The 13451-nt window shown below is 51.9% G+C and overlaps 1 protein-coding gene across 2 annotated transcripts; it reads right to left on the reverse strand.

The window, feature by feature from the left end:
* Window positions 1-970: 970 nt before the first annotated feature.
* Window positions 971-10856, reverse strand: SPATA2 (spermatogenesis associated 2). Of its 2 annotated transcripts, none has more exons than XM_012467435.2 (3): window positions 10707-10856; window positions 3872-4309; window positions 971-2964 (listed from the first exon to the last, which is right to left on the reverse strand). In XM_012467435.2, exons 2-3 carry the CDS (start codon window positions 4205-4207, stop codon window positions 1738-1740), a joined length of 1563 nt encoding a protein of 520 aa, XP_012322858.1. In that variant the 5' UTR covers window positions 4208-4309; window positions 10707-10856; the 3' UTR covers window positions 971-1737. The 2 variants fall into 2 exon arrangements, with proteins under 2 accessions (XP_012322858.1, XP_021524826.1); XM_021669151.2 differs by lacking the exon at window positions 10707-10856 and adding an exon at window positions 6206-6219.
* Between the last annotated feature and the right edge of the window lie 2595 nt (window positions 10857-13451).

The raw sequence follows: 13451 nt of genomic DNA on the forward strand, positions 1-13451 counted from the left end.
GTCTTGGTACTAAAGTTGGTTGAAATTCAGCTTAATATGCACACTGTATATCTACATATGATCTACCAGATATATATAGATATATATATATATATATATTAAAAAAGAGCCATGTAAGATTTGGAAAACCTTAAAATCACTCAACTGAGTTGGAAGAACATCAGCAAATTCACAGTGGCCTCAGGATCCAGCCAGACTTAAACTTGCTCAAGAGCTGAGTACCTTTCTCCCAGAAAGACCCACTGCCTAAGAATCCCTTAGCATTGTGTACATCACAAACAGTTATGGCTAAAATATATTATTAGTTCACAAGGAAGCGGCTTTGTTTTCAAAGTCTTGCCCACTCCTGCTCTTGTTCCCCCACAAGGAAAATCCAGGGGTCGGTAATTCACAAGAGGAGCTGAAGGGGCCTTCAGGCTTGGAACCGCTTAGGCTTAGCTGAACATCTGAGGAGCCGTCTGTCTGATGCACAAGTGCCGACTCCTGCCCACTTTTAGTGCAAAAAGATCGCTGTGTTGCAGATGAGTCCTGGAAACCGGTGAAGAGGACTGAGATGGAGGGGCAGTAGAAATCCCAAATGATTTTCCTTCTGAAACGAGACTCAAGAAGTGTGAAGTGCAAGGTTCCCGCTCAGCAAGCTACAGGTCCGACAGGTGAGGTCCCTGAATTGTCACTAGGTCAGCAGTCTGCAGGCACACAGACCTCGATACCCGCGCTCACCCCCTAAGTGCACACTGGAGGTAGGTGTATAGATAGTTACTGCAGGGAAGACAGTGGCTCTCCACCAGCTCAAGAAAAAGGGGCTTCGTGTCTGTTCCTCCCTGCCCCAAACTCTCCTCTCCCCTTGGGCTGTAGTGAGTGGAGGATACAACACGAACGGGCGCCAGGCCCTCCCTTGGAAGACTAAAGAACCCGGGGCATTAAATAAATAGCTACATAATTCATGTTTTTAACCAAGTTGAAACACACAGCAAGTTGAATATTTATTTAAAAATAAATCTCAAAAATATCTATTGACAGTACAGTAACAGGGGCATGTGCAAACAACAGAAAGGGAGGCAGTTCTGCTGGGGGAACCCACACTTCAATGTGCTGGGGCAAAGTTCACGAACGCCAGGGGCTGACTGCGCTGTGGTTACAAAAGGACATTCAGCTAACACTGGACTCGGTTCACCTTTGACACCTGGAGAGGTGGCAAAGCCAGGGGGTGGGGAGTCCAGCTGGGGATCCTTGTGTTTGGGAAGGGGGCGGCCAAGGGATGAGCCTTTGGGAGAGGCCCCGTGTGGCAGGAGGGCTCATTTCACAAGCCAACAGGCCTCTAGCTCGCCGCTCCAGGTGGATGCTTGGTGACCTGAAGGGCCCTTCCCAGTCCAAGTTGGCTTTGCAATGGGAGGGGAAGGTGTGGTGAGGGTCCCAGAGATAGAAATCCTCTTTAAAGGAAAAAACAAAACAAAACCAAAAAAAACAGAACCAACTGAACAGGGAGTGGAGAGGTTAGCAAAATGAATCTGAACGGAAGTGCCACCTTCTCCCTTGTCAGACAACAAAGCAGCCATTGGTTGAAACATCGGAGTTGCTAAGTGAACTCCCACGTGGACACAGCCAGCCCACGATCTCTGCCACCTACATGGTCAAGTGCAGGCCCCGCCTCTGAGATCAATGTGTGAATAATTCTTCACCAGGAAACCCGAAAGGTGGGTGGTGTAGCCCTTGGAGCTGGAAGGGGCAAGGCCGAGTCTATCTGTACACGAGGTGGGAGAACTGGGAGGACTTGTAGTTCAGCTGGTTGTTGGGCATGAACTTGTGCAGCTCACTCTTTTTGTAGCAGGGGTCATAATGGTAAGCACTGAGGCAGACGTCGCAGGAGACTTTTGAACACTGGGTGCAGGTGTTGGTGGCGCCTGGGCGGTTGCAGAAGCCACAGCGGGAAGTGGCTGTAGTGGAGGGCTTGGGTTTGGAGTGAAGGTGTGGGAGGCGGTCAAGGCCCTGAGTCTGGCCTGGGTACTTCTCCCGCAGAGAGGCCCCATGGGCCAGGCTGTCGTGGGTAGAGGCCTTGCTGGGGAAGGCGCTGGGCTTGGAAGCTGGAGGACAGGTGAGCAGGCTGTCACAGCGCTGGCAGAGGGAGGAGCTACAGGACAGCCCGCAGCTTTGGCACTTGGAGAGGGCGGACTCTTTGGCAGGGGTCGAGCGCTTGTGGTAGAGGGGGTGGGCGTCGTTTCTGGGCAGCCACACGTCCGGCCGCAGAGCATCCTGCCGACGGTAGGTGGCCCTGGGTTCGGAGTCTGTGTACAGATCCACGTCATCCTGAGTGGAGAAGTAGGTACCGCGCAGCAGGGCCGGGCCGTTGCTGGGGGAGGCGGGTGGAAGGGCATCTGGGCTGCCATGGGGGGAGGCGGCCGTGGTCAACAGCGAGGGGGACGGGCGGATGATCTCATCCTTGACGTCGTCCCCCACGTCCACTGCCACGGGCTCCTTCCGAAGGCTCAATGAGGCCTTCAGGGGCGGCTTCCGGCTCTCCCAGTAGCTGTCGTAGGCATCCACCGACCTCGAGGGCTTGGTCACGCGGGGCTTGTAGTAGTCCTTCGCCGCCCGCTCGCTGGCTGACTTCTGGAGCGCCACCCGCGCCATGGAGGCCGTCAGGTGCTCCCGGCCCTCCGCCCGCCGTCGCAGGGCATCCAAGCAGCCGTGCACGTCCTCCGTGCTGCTCTTGCGCTCGCTCACAATGTCCAGCTCGGAGTAGCCCTTGTCCTTCACTTGTGAGTGGATTTCTAGCATCTGCTCACACTCAACTTTGGCCAGAAAGAGCTCAAAGGAGACCATCTTCACCTGGAGGGTCTCCACGAGCTCTCTGAGCTTGTATGCGGTGCCCAGCTCGGGCGCGTAGCCCATGCAGCTCAGGATGGCTCGGATGTCCTCTTCCAGTAATGTCGACTTGACGTAATAAACAAAAGGGCCCGTGTAGGTCTAGAAGGAAGGGAGTAGAAAAGAGAGGTGGGCTTTTCTCTCGGAGACACAAGACAGAGACTATGTCAAAGCAAAGGATGTCCAGCTCTGAAGTGGCATGGTGGGGAGAGGGCAGGGCAGGATCTGGACAGCTTCGCCCTGCAGGAGAAAGGGGAGGCAGGGGCTGGGGCTTGCTAAGTACTCAGGCGTTGTGCAAGGAAATGACCCAGCGGCTCCTTTCTTAAACACGGGGAGCAAAAACCTCTCGCCTCCTAGTGGGACGCGAAGGCTCTGCTCCATATGAAGAGGAAGCCAGGGCAAACATGGCTGAATAAAGGGGCGGGGTTATAGGCAGAATGCAGTGACAATCAGAACATTCCTCTCAGGCATTTCCACAAGGCTCTGAATAACACGGCAGAGGGAAGAGCCTGGCTAAGTGACAGCTCTCCTGTGCCATCCCTGTGTGGTCTGATTCAGGATCCCTTCTCTCAATTCCCCCCTCTATCCCTACTGTTACCACTTAGTCCAGAGCACCCCACAGCTTGCTGGGACCGCTGAGAAGCTTCCAAACTGCTCTCCCCACCCCTCCCACCTCACCCCTCCACCCCTCTAGAGTCTCCTTCCCATACCACAGCCAGAATGACTCTCTTCAGAGGCAAGCCAGATCCCGCACTGCCTCCTTCCCGGCCTACTCAGAAGAAATCCAAGCCTTGCCCTGGGCTACAAGATCCTGCATAACCTGGCTGCCCCTGCCTTCCCAAGCTCTCTGCTTAAGGTGTGGCAGCCAGGGCCAGAACTGGTTCAGAGGTGATGCTGGAGGGACAGGGAAGGTGCAGAGCCCAGGAAAGGTGCAGTTCCTCTCAGAAGCAACTGCCAGGGGCAGGAAGAGAGGAGAACGGCCTGTATGGAGGCTGCTTCAGGACCTCACCTTGATGCTTCTGAATTCCTTCTTCCATGGGTACAGGAAGAGGTTGATGCCCACCGTCTCCAGCATGCTGAAGGCGCCATGCAGAGCCCGCAGGCTGGAGGAGCTGAGTGAGCGCAGGGAGCTCTCCACCACCTCGTAGAACTGGATCAGCCGGAATCGATAAAAGGGATCCACCTTGGACAGGCTGAGCAGGGATGAGGCTGCCACCCGCAGGTACTCATCGCTGCCAGGCCACTGCTTGCTGGGGGTGGTATCCACTTTGCCCTCATGGAACTGTACGTACTTCCGAAACAAGTCATCCTTGTATTTTGTATCCATTGAACTGGGCTTCCCCATCCGATCGAGGGGGGCTACCTTATCTCCTCCATGGCTCCTGGATTAGAGGCAGGGACATCACTAAAAGAACGGACATGTTGCTGCCTGGACCAGTGGAGTGCTCTGGAAGGAGATGAACAAGAAGCATGTCATTCCTCAAAATGGGCTGTGCTTTGGCTCCTGGCCGCTGAGGCAAAACAAACAGCAGAACTGGCCTGGGCTACATTGGGCCCCAGCATCAGCGCTCGCTGGTTCAACACATTACAGAGCATGTACTACAAGCAGAGTTACAGCAGAAGCCAGAGAGATGGACCTTGACTTTGCTGTGCTTGCAAATGAAAAATACAGTTAATATTCCTGAAAGAGAAGTTCAGGTGAGTACAGCAGGGGCTCGTGTCCTGGTTTCGTTGGGGAAGGGGGAGTTTAGGAACGTCCCCTTGAGACAGCAGCAGACCTGAAAGATGAGGAGTTTGCCAGACCAAGAGGCCGGGGAAGGAGTGGCAGCAGAGGAAGGCCCTGAGCTGGCACTACCAGACGCTCCAGATTCGTGATGAACTTCACACTCACTCACTCACTCTTTTTTTTGAGACGCAGCTTTGCCCTGTTGCCCAGGCTGGAGTGCAAGTGGCGCAATCTCAACTCACTGCAATGTCCACCTCCCGGGTTCAAGTGATTCTCCTGCCCCAGCCTCCCAAGTAGCTGGGATTACAGGTGCCCGCCACCACACCTGGGTAATTTTTCTATTTTTTAGTCAAGACGGGGCTTCACCATGTTGGCCAGGCTGGTCTCGAACTCCTGACCTGAAGTGATCCACTGGACTTGGCCTTCCAGAGTGCCAGGATTCCAGGCGTGAGCCCCCACACCCAGCCTCACTTCTTCTCAATCCTGTGAGAGAGTTAGCCCCAGTGGACCCATGTGCAAACTGAGACACGAACATTAGAAACTGCTCAAGATAGGCAGGGCACGGTGGCTCACACCTGTAATTCCTGAACTTTGGGGGCCTGAGGCAAGAGGATGGCTTCAGTCCAGGAGCTCAAGCCCAGCCTGGGAAACATGGTGAAACCACGCCTCTACAAAAATACAAAAAAAGACTTTAAGAAAAAGAAAGAAACTGCCCAAGGTTACAGAACTCTTAGGAGGCAGAAGAGCGGAGCTCAGAACCCAGGCAATCTGGCTCCAAAGTCCATGCCCTTACCCACCACACCCTGCTTTCCTGAGGCAGGAAGCTGGGCACAGGAGCAGAGCTGCAGCCAGTGAGGCCGAGGCCGCGAGGGCAGGGGCGTGAGGAGAGACAGCTGCCAGCATCAGCAGGACCCTCAGCTCCAAGGCTGCGAGAGCACACTCAGAATTTGGTATTTTATACAAAGAGCTGCGTGAAGCCACTGAAGCGTCTGCAGCAAGGGGAGAGGGATGCGGTCTTCTTTACAGTTTTAAAAAGAGGCCACTGTGGCTGCCGGCCCCTGGAGTGTTGCTACCGGCCTTTGACAGCCTGCATCCCCTTTATCACAAGAGCGCTCTGCAGCCCCCTGTTGGGAGAGGATAGAATGTTCTGAGCTGGAACACAGGCTTTATACAACCTTGTCATCTGCTTAGCCACTTGTTAGTAGAACAGGCACAGATCCAGCAATATTCTTGTGGCCACGATGCTGGAAGCGAATCCGGATTCATGGAGGGACACTGCCAGGACCAGGGGAGACAACACGTGAAGGGCCACGGACATGGAGTCCAAGGCCAAGCGCCTGCAAGCGAGGCCAGGGCCACTTCTCCAGGTGACTTGGCAAATTGCTCCACCTCCCTGGGTGTCAGTTTTCTCATCTAGAAAAGGGGGCTAATAATAGCGCCTCTGTCCAGAGCTGGTGAGAGGATTATGTATGACTGGGATATGAAGCTGCTCAGAGAGCCGCTCCGGGAAGCCCTCCATAGCTGTTGCTGTTGTCTGACGGTGCTGTACCCCTAAGCAGCCAGGCCTTCTCTGAGTGGAGCCAGTATCTCTGATGAGTGGCAGATGTGCATTTTCACCTGCTCTGGTCCTGCCTCCTGCCCAGAAGCTCCGTGGGTGCAGGACTGTGACCATCTTGCTCAGTAAGGTGATCTGTGTGCTTCAATAATGTCTGCTGACTGTGGGAGACGGCGAGGGGCTGAGAAGGAAGCTGCAGCAGGACTGGGACTGGCGTGAGTCCTTTAGAGACCTGTTTTCGGCTCGGAAGGTCCTATGAGCCCCGCAATTATAGTGAGGTCAACAAAATCATCCTCATCTCAATGAGCCAGTAGTCTGGCTCCTCCACGGTTTTTGTCCCCAGGAGGAGGAGAGGTGGGATGTGTATTAAAACTAGGGACACAGAGAAGCCACTGTCTCCAACACACTGCGCTGCCGAGGGGGCCCAGTGCTGCAGCGACAAGCAAGCCTCAGGAGCTCAGGAGGCAAACACATCCACTTAGGGGCCAGGCGCAGGGGTCACGCCTGTCATTCCGGAACTTTGGACGGGCAAGGCAGGAGGACTGCTCGAGGCCAGGAGTTTGAGACCAGCCTGGGCAACATAGCAATACCCCGTCTTAATAAAAGAAAACAAAATGCACTTAGGATAAAATTCTGCCTCATGAAAATTCTCATCACTCAGGCCTTAGCCCAAATATCAGTCCCCTGAGGTACCGCCCCATCTCACCTTCCCAGTTCCGCATCATCACATTCTCCTAAGATAACCACAATCTGAAACTGTCAACTTTATTCATTTACTAGCTTCCTCTCTTTGTCCCCCCACCCTCCCTGGTAAGCTCCATAAAGGCAAGGACCATGTCTGTGTTGTTCACCACGATGCCTAACACAGAGCCGGCCACACAGCAGGTGCTTGATCAAGTAGGTGAAATGGGTGCTGCAAAGGATGTCAGCATTCGTGATGTTTCCACCTTAGTTTCTCAATGGTACCTCCCAAGAATCCTGGGAGATCAGCTGGAGAGCAAAGAAACAGGCTCAGAAAGATGGCACGAGGTACAAGTAGCTCCAGGTTAGAGAAGATGGACCCAATAATCCAAGCCTGGCCTTCTGACTGGGAACCTGTGTTCCTCTCACCACCCCACAATTCCTATGTCCAAAAAGCATTTCTGCAGCCCCCACCTTCTGCCTGAGCTGAACCCAATGGGGGAATAGGGATGGCAGGGTAGAGGACAGCAATGAAGGAGACACATCCTGCCTGCAAATCTAGCTGGAAGAGCGTACCACTTAGTATCAAAGTATGGATGTGCTCTAGGTTCATATTGTTTTGTCCATAAAAAATAAACAATTCAAAATGTATATTCTCTTAAAAAAATAAAAACGTAGGCCGGGCACAGTGGCTCACACCTGTAATCCTAGCACTCTGGGAGGTCAAGGCAGATGGATCACCTGAGGTTGGGAGTTTAAGACAAGCCTGGCCCACATAGTGAAACCCTGTCTCTACTAAAGATACAAAAATTAGCCAGGCATGGTGGTACATGCCTGTAATCCCAGCTACTCGGGAGGCTGAGGCAGGAGAATCGCTTGAAACCAGGAGGCAGAGGTTGCGGAGAGCCGAGATCACACCACTGCACTCCAGCCTGGGCAACAGAGTAGAAACTCCATCTCAAAATAAATAAAATTTAAAAAAAATGTATTGCAACACTGGAGAGGACACTTGCACATGCATTTACAATTCTTGACTTATCTAAGAGAAGCTGGCATCACGCCTCTGACCCCAGGGTCTGTAGTCTGAGAACCATTCAAACACAGGGACATTAAGCTTCCAAACACTACTGTAATTTTTCTCCAAGGAAGTCAGCCTTAAACTCAAAGAGACTGATTTTTAACAAAGTCAGCCAGTCTCAAGCGCAGCGCAGCATCTGCTCCTCTGTAATTGCACCACAGTCTACACCCTTGTTTGTTGCTGAAAAAACAATAAATAAGAGAAAGGGATCCAAACAGCCCTTGTTCAAAATTCTAACAACAAGGACAGGAAGCCTATCTAAAAAGAACCTCACACCAACCTGGGTAGGTGAGGGAAACGGCAGAAGAAAGTAAAAGCTAAAAGATAATTAAGGGCAAGACAAGCCTGGACAACACAGCTAGACTCCATCTCTACAAAAAAACTTTTTTTTAGTTAGGTGGGTGTGGTGACATGCACCTGTAGGCTTAGCTACTTGGCAGACCTTGGTGGGGGGATCCACTGAGCCCAGGAGTTTGAGGCTACAGTAAGCTATGATGGTGCCACTGCACTCCAACCTGGGTGACAGAGCGAGGCCCTGTCTCAGTCAGTCAGTGAGTCAATAAGGAAAGGAAAGAAGGAGACTGACAATTACTGAGGTCCTACTATGTGCTAAGCATTGGGCTTTCCACTTTACCTATATCATCCCATTTAATTCTCACAACTCTATAAGGAAAACACGGCTTGCCCCATTAAAGCAACCTGCCCAACAGACTTAGAAAGGGTCAGAGCTGGAATCTGAACTCTTGTTGGCAGGCCCTGACGCCTGGGCTTTCTCCAATTTATCTCACTTATTTATTGTTACATCAGTACCATTTACCAAGGAATCACTGTATGGTAGCTCTCTGCTAAATGCTCTGTGAAAATCAATGAAATCCACAGGATAGTCTCAAGGTTAAAGAGGAAACTGAGGCTCAGAAAGGCCAACCCATTTACCCTAAGTTGTAAGGCTAGGAAGCAGCAGATCTGGGTTCTAGACCTAGGTCTAATGCAAAACTCCGACTCGCGCAAAGCTATCCTGCTACATCTGCTGGACAGCTCTACTCCCAAGTGTTTGGCTAAGTTAGAATGCCTTATGGTGGTGCGAACTCAATTTTGAGTTACAAAAATTCCTGTAGTAGCAAAATTCCCATCTTCCCACACCGAATGGGGCTAGGAGAGCCAATCTCTATATGATGTAAGCTCAAGGGCCAGGGAAAGAGGCTGGCCAGAGACATCGGCCAGTGGTGAAGCAGCTGACATCATCCCTGCTGAAAACATTTTCTGAGAATACAAGATGCCTTGTCGCTGGTCATAGCTGGTGTTTTTTCTGAGCACAGCAGAGCCAGCAATTTATTCTCAGCGCTCTGCAAGAACAACAAAATACACTCTGCAAAAACACTGTGGTTACAGGAAACCAAGACAGCCCAGCAACAGAAGCTGTTAATTTCTCCGAGCAACCCAAGGATTGGAACGCCAAGCCGTGCCAGTCTGGTGGGGAAAAAAAAAAAAAACAAAAAAACCCAGCACTGTGAATATCCTGAACACAGAGGCCAGTCAACGGCTCCAGTCAGCATCTCCTGCACCTACAATCTAGGCGCCCTCTTGAAAAGCAAGTCAATGGAAAGACAGATACTGCAGTCAGGGAGGCAGTGTCTTCTTTAGTTATTATTTTTTAAACATCTCAGAGGAAATCTGTATCTCTTTAGAGTCCCAATGCATGGAAGTGAAATGATTCCGAGTAGCAAAGCATTAGCTTGGCTTTACCTCAGCTGGCCCATTCAAGCAGCAATGTTCCCCAAGCAGCATTTGAAGGCGCCCCCTCTCTGCACAGGCAGAGCTATTTTGGTCTGTGCATTGCCCCTGTCCACAGGTTTACACATCCCTGGTCTAGCTCCATCAGCCTCCAAACAGGAGACGGGGAAGTCAGTTCAACCCCCTCCACCTCCCCACCCACTCCAATGCACTCGTTCCAAGCAAGAGGCTCCGAGACACATCCAAGGCACCTTCCACTGGCTGTGAAACACCAGAAGGTCCCCACACTCCTACTAGATTCCAAAGAAATTCACACAGGGGCCTTCCAAACCTCTGAAAATAACCTCAGCGGTGCTGAAAGAAGCTTCTCTAGTGGCAGCTACCTCTCTCGGAGAAGCTCTGAAGGAAGCTGTTTCCCTCCCTGCAGGGACAGAAGCTGGCGGTTGCTAAGTCCCAGCTGGGTCATTCCCACAGCCTCCGGGGGCCACGTCAGTTGTGAAAAACACCCCAGTCTCAAATTCTGGCCTTCCCCACGGGTTCATGAATTGAATGAAGTAACAGGAACTATCATTTATTAGACGCCTGCTGTATGCCAGAGACCCTGAACGATCTCATTCCATCTCCACTCCAGCCCTAACAACCAGGTTCAATCACACTTAAATAGGCAACTGAGGCTCTTAAGATGAAGTGACTTATCCAAGGTCACACAGTAAGTACAAACCCAGGTGTGCCGCCAGAGCCTGAACTGGGAACCCCTGCGCGGTAACTGCCTCGTGGTGAAATCGGGGTGTCCTCCTGTTTGCCCAGTCGCCGAAGAGGGGCTGTTCCTCCTGAGCAACCCTGAGCCACCCTCGGCGGGTCCCAGGAGCTTGCGAGGCAGCTCTCGGGAGAATGGGGATCCTGAGGATAGGTTGGGGGTCCCGGGAGTGCCAAAAGAGCGGGCCCGCCTGTCGCCCTGCCCGCCATGAGGGGACCCCGCTCCCAGGTCAGCCGAGCCCTGACGTTATCCGGCGCCCCCTCAGCCTGGGGAAGCCCCGGAGGCAGTTTCCGCCCGCGGCCCGCCCGTCACTCACCCTGACACTGCAGCCAAGGACGACCCGGCCGAGGGAAGCAAGCGGGAGGCGCGGCTGCCGCCGGAGCCGGGCCCCGCTGGGCTCTCGCCGCTCCGACTGGCTGCAGGGAAACCGAGACCAGTACCCGGGGGTCAGCAGCGACCCGGAAACACTCGGCCCGGAAGTGATGTCGCCAGGAGGCTGGCCCAAAGGGAGGGTGGACCGAGGCTGCGCGCTGGCTCCGGGAAGTCGTAGATGCCCGCGGCCGGCGAAGACTGTAAGCCAGAGGCGGAGGACAAAGCGGAAGGCCGAAGAGCGAGGACGAAAGCCACGGAACCGGGCTTTGGAGCCTAACGAGCCATCGCCGCTTCTGAGGCTGGGACCCAGAAGTACACAGACCGGACGTGACGCAAGCCACTTGGGCTCTGGATGGTGGCTGGCCGGGTTGTCATGGAAACTGCTCCGGAGCCGGGACCTCAGAGCTGTGAGCTCTGAAAGCGCGAACCCGGACTCCACTTCCCGGACTTAACACTTATCAAGATGATCCGCGAGCTGCACTCCTGACAGCGCACAAGCGAGCAGGAGCTCACGGTCGGATCCCTCGCTCCCATTTTACAGACAGATACACCGAGACTCAAAAGAGAGCCAGTGAGATGGCGAAATCACGCGTGATTGGAATCCAGCCTTGCGAAGGCTGTGGGTGTTACGGGCTGTGGGCGGTAGTTGAGAGCCTGGGTCCCATTTTTAGCGTTGCCACTTACTAGCTGTGTGACCTTACACAAGTTACCTAACCTCTCTGACCCTCAGCATTCTTACCTTTAAAATTGAGTAATAAAGCCAGGCGTGGTGGCACGAGACTGTAGTCCCAGTTAGTCAGGAGACTGAGGCGGGAGGATCGCTTGAGCCCAGGTGTTGAGACCAGACTGGGCAACATAGCGAGGCCACGTCTCTTTAAAAAAAAAAAAAAAAAAAGGCCGGAGCAGTGGCTTATGCCTGTATCCCAGCACTTCGGGAGGCCGAGGCGGGCGGATCACCTGAGGTCAGGAGTTTGAGACCAGCCTGACCAACATGGAGAAACCCTGTCTCTACTAAAAATACAGAATTAGCCGGGCATGGTGGCGCATGCCTGTAATCCCAGCTACTTGGGAGGCTGAGGCAGGAGAATCGCTTGAACCCAGGAGGCAGAGGTTGCAGTGAGCTGAGATTGCGCCACCACACCTGTAATTACAGCACTTTGATATAAACTATGTGTGTGTGTGTGTGTGTCTATATATGTATGTATATAAATCTGACATTCCCACCAGACCTTGAGCTTCTTATTCATCTATTTTCCCCCAAGCTCTGCACATGTCTGACGAGGAGGCACACAACAGATGAAGGATTCTCACTCTGAGTCTTGGTGACCCCAGCTAAAACCAGTGGGGCTTGTGTGAGGAGTCAGTGACATAATACTGGGAAACGTTTGGAGAAGCAGCAATCTGCTGTCCCAACAGTAGCATTACTGTGTTTACCTGTTGCTGCCTGAGCGCCACTCAGAGTCTCTGTGTTCTTTATCAGCTCATGTTTAAGTTCCTCTTTTATCTGCAAGGTGATGATGTTCACAGGAATTCCATCTGAGACAAACTGTCCCACCTTAAGTCTCCCTTTACAGCAGCTCAGCACCCTGGTTTGGTAGCTCTTACAATATTGCATTTTCACGTGGGACTGCAAAAAAGTCCCTTACAGCTCCGTGGAACTGTGAAAGCCAAAAGAGAAACAAAGATTTTGAAAAAGGGCTTTACCAGTAGGAAACCCTGGTCATTGAAACTTGGTGACATCTACTATCAGAAAAGACCCATAGTCTCCGAAGAGAGTCACAATTCTCTCTCTCTCTCTCTCTTTTTTTTTTTTCAAGACGGTGTCTAACTCTATCACCAGGCTGGAGTGCAGTGCCGCGATCTTGGCTCACTGCAACCTCCGCCTCCAGGGTTCAAGCGATTCTGCTACTTCAGCCTCCCGAATAGCTGGGACTACAGGTGCACACCACCATGCCCAGCTAATTTTTGTATTTTTAGTAAAGACAGGGTTTCACTGTGATGGGCAGGATGGTCCTGATCTCTTGACCTCATGATCTGCTCGCCTTAGCCTCCCAAAGTGCTGGGATTACAGGCCTGAGCCAACGCACCTGGCCACGTTTCTCATCTTTTAAACACAGTTGAAGGCCTGTGATTTCTCTACTTGCTGATGTAGAAATGACAGGAGCATCCTTTCCCGATTTTATTATATAATGATTAGCATATTATATAAGGGTCATGTGACAATGATTAGGCACCTCTAGTTCCAAAGAGCCAACAACACGAACAATCTACCTACCTCTTTCTATTTTTTAGTTTTTTTCCATCACCAAAGTAACACGATTCCAACAGTTCAGAGGTGTATAAAACAAAAAGCAAAAGAGAAAAGCTACCCCATGACCCAGCAATTGGATTTCTCACAATCTACCAGAGAGAAATACACACGTGCACAAGGAGACCTGTTGCATTATTGTTTCTCATGCAAAAGCAATGATGAGAAATATTTTAAATGTCCATCACTGGGGTAATGTTATATCCAAACTAGCAAATGCTGTGGATCACTTTAAAAGGGTGATGCTAGCCTATATAACTCTGCAAGACACACCACGGAATAAAAACAGAGAGACATAATGTGAGATGTAAAAACAAAACATCAACCATACTATATATTTTCTAAGGGTGTGTATATATATATGTATATATATATACACAC

Source organism: Aotus nancymaae, unplaced genomic scaffold (genome assembly GCF_030222135.1).
Source record: "Aotus nancymaae isolate 86718 unplaced genomic scaffold, 86718_ANA_hifiasm-v0.15.2.pri h1tg000029l, whole genome shotgun sequence".
Classification (NCBI taxonomy): domain Eukaryota; kingdom Metazoa; phylum Chordata; class Mammalia; order Primates; family Aotidae; genus Aotus; species Aotus nancymaae.

What these genes read in the sequence shown, in the direction of transcription:
- SPATA2 (XM_012467435.2), bottom strand. Translation starts at nt 4,207, where the DNA reads ATGGGGAAGCCCAGTTCAATGGATACAAAATACAAGGATGACTTGTTT. An exon ending in AGGAATTCAGAAGCATCAAG is followed by an intron (nt 2,965 to 3,871) that starts GTGAGGTCCTGA and finishes CCTTCCTTCTAG; the next exon opens with ACCTACACGGGCCCTTTTGT.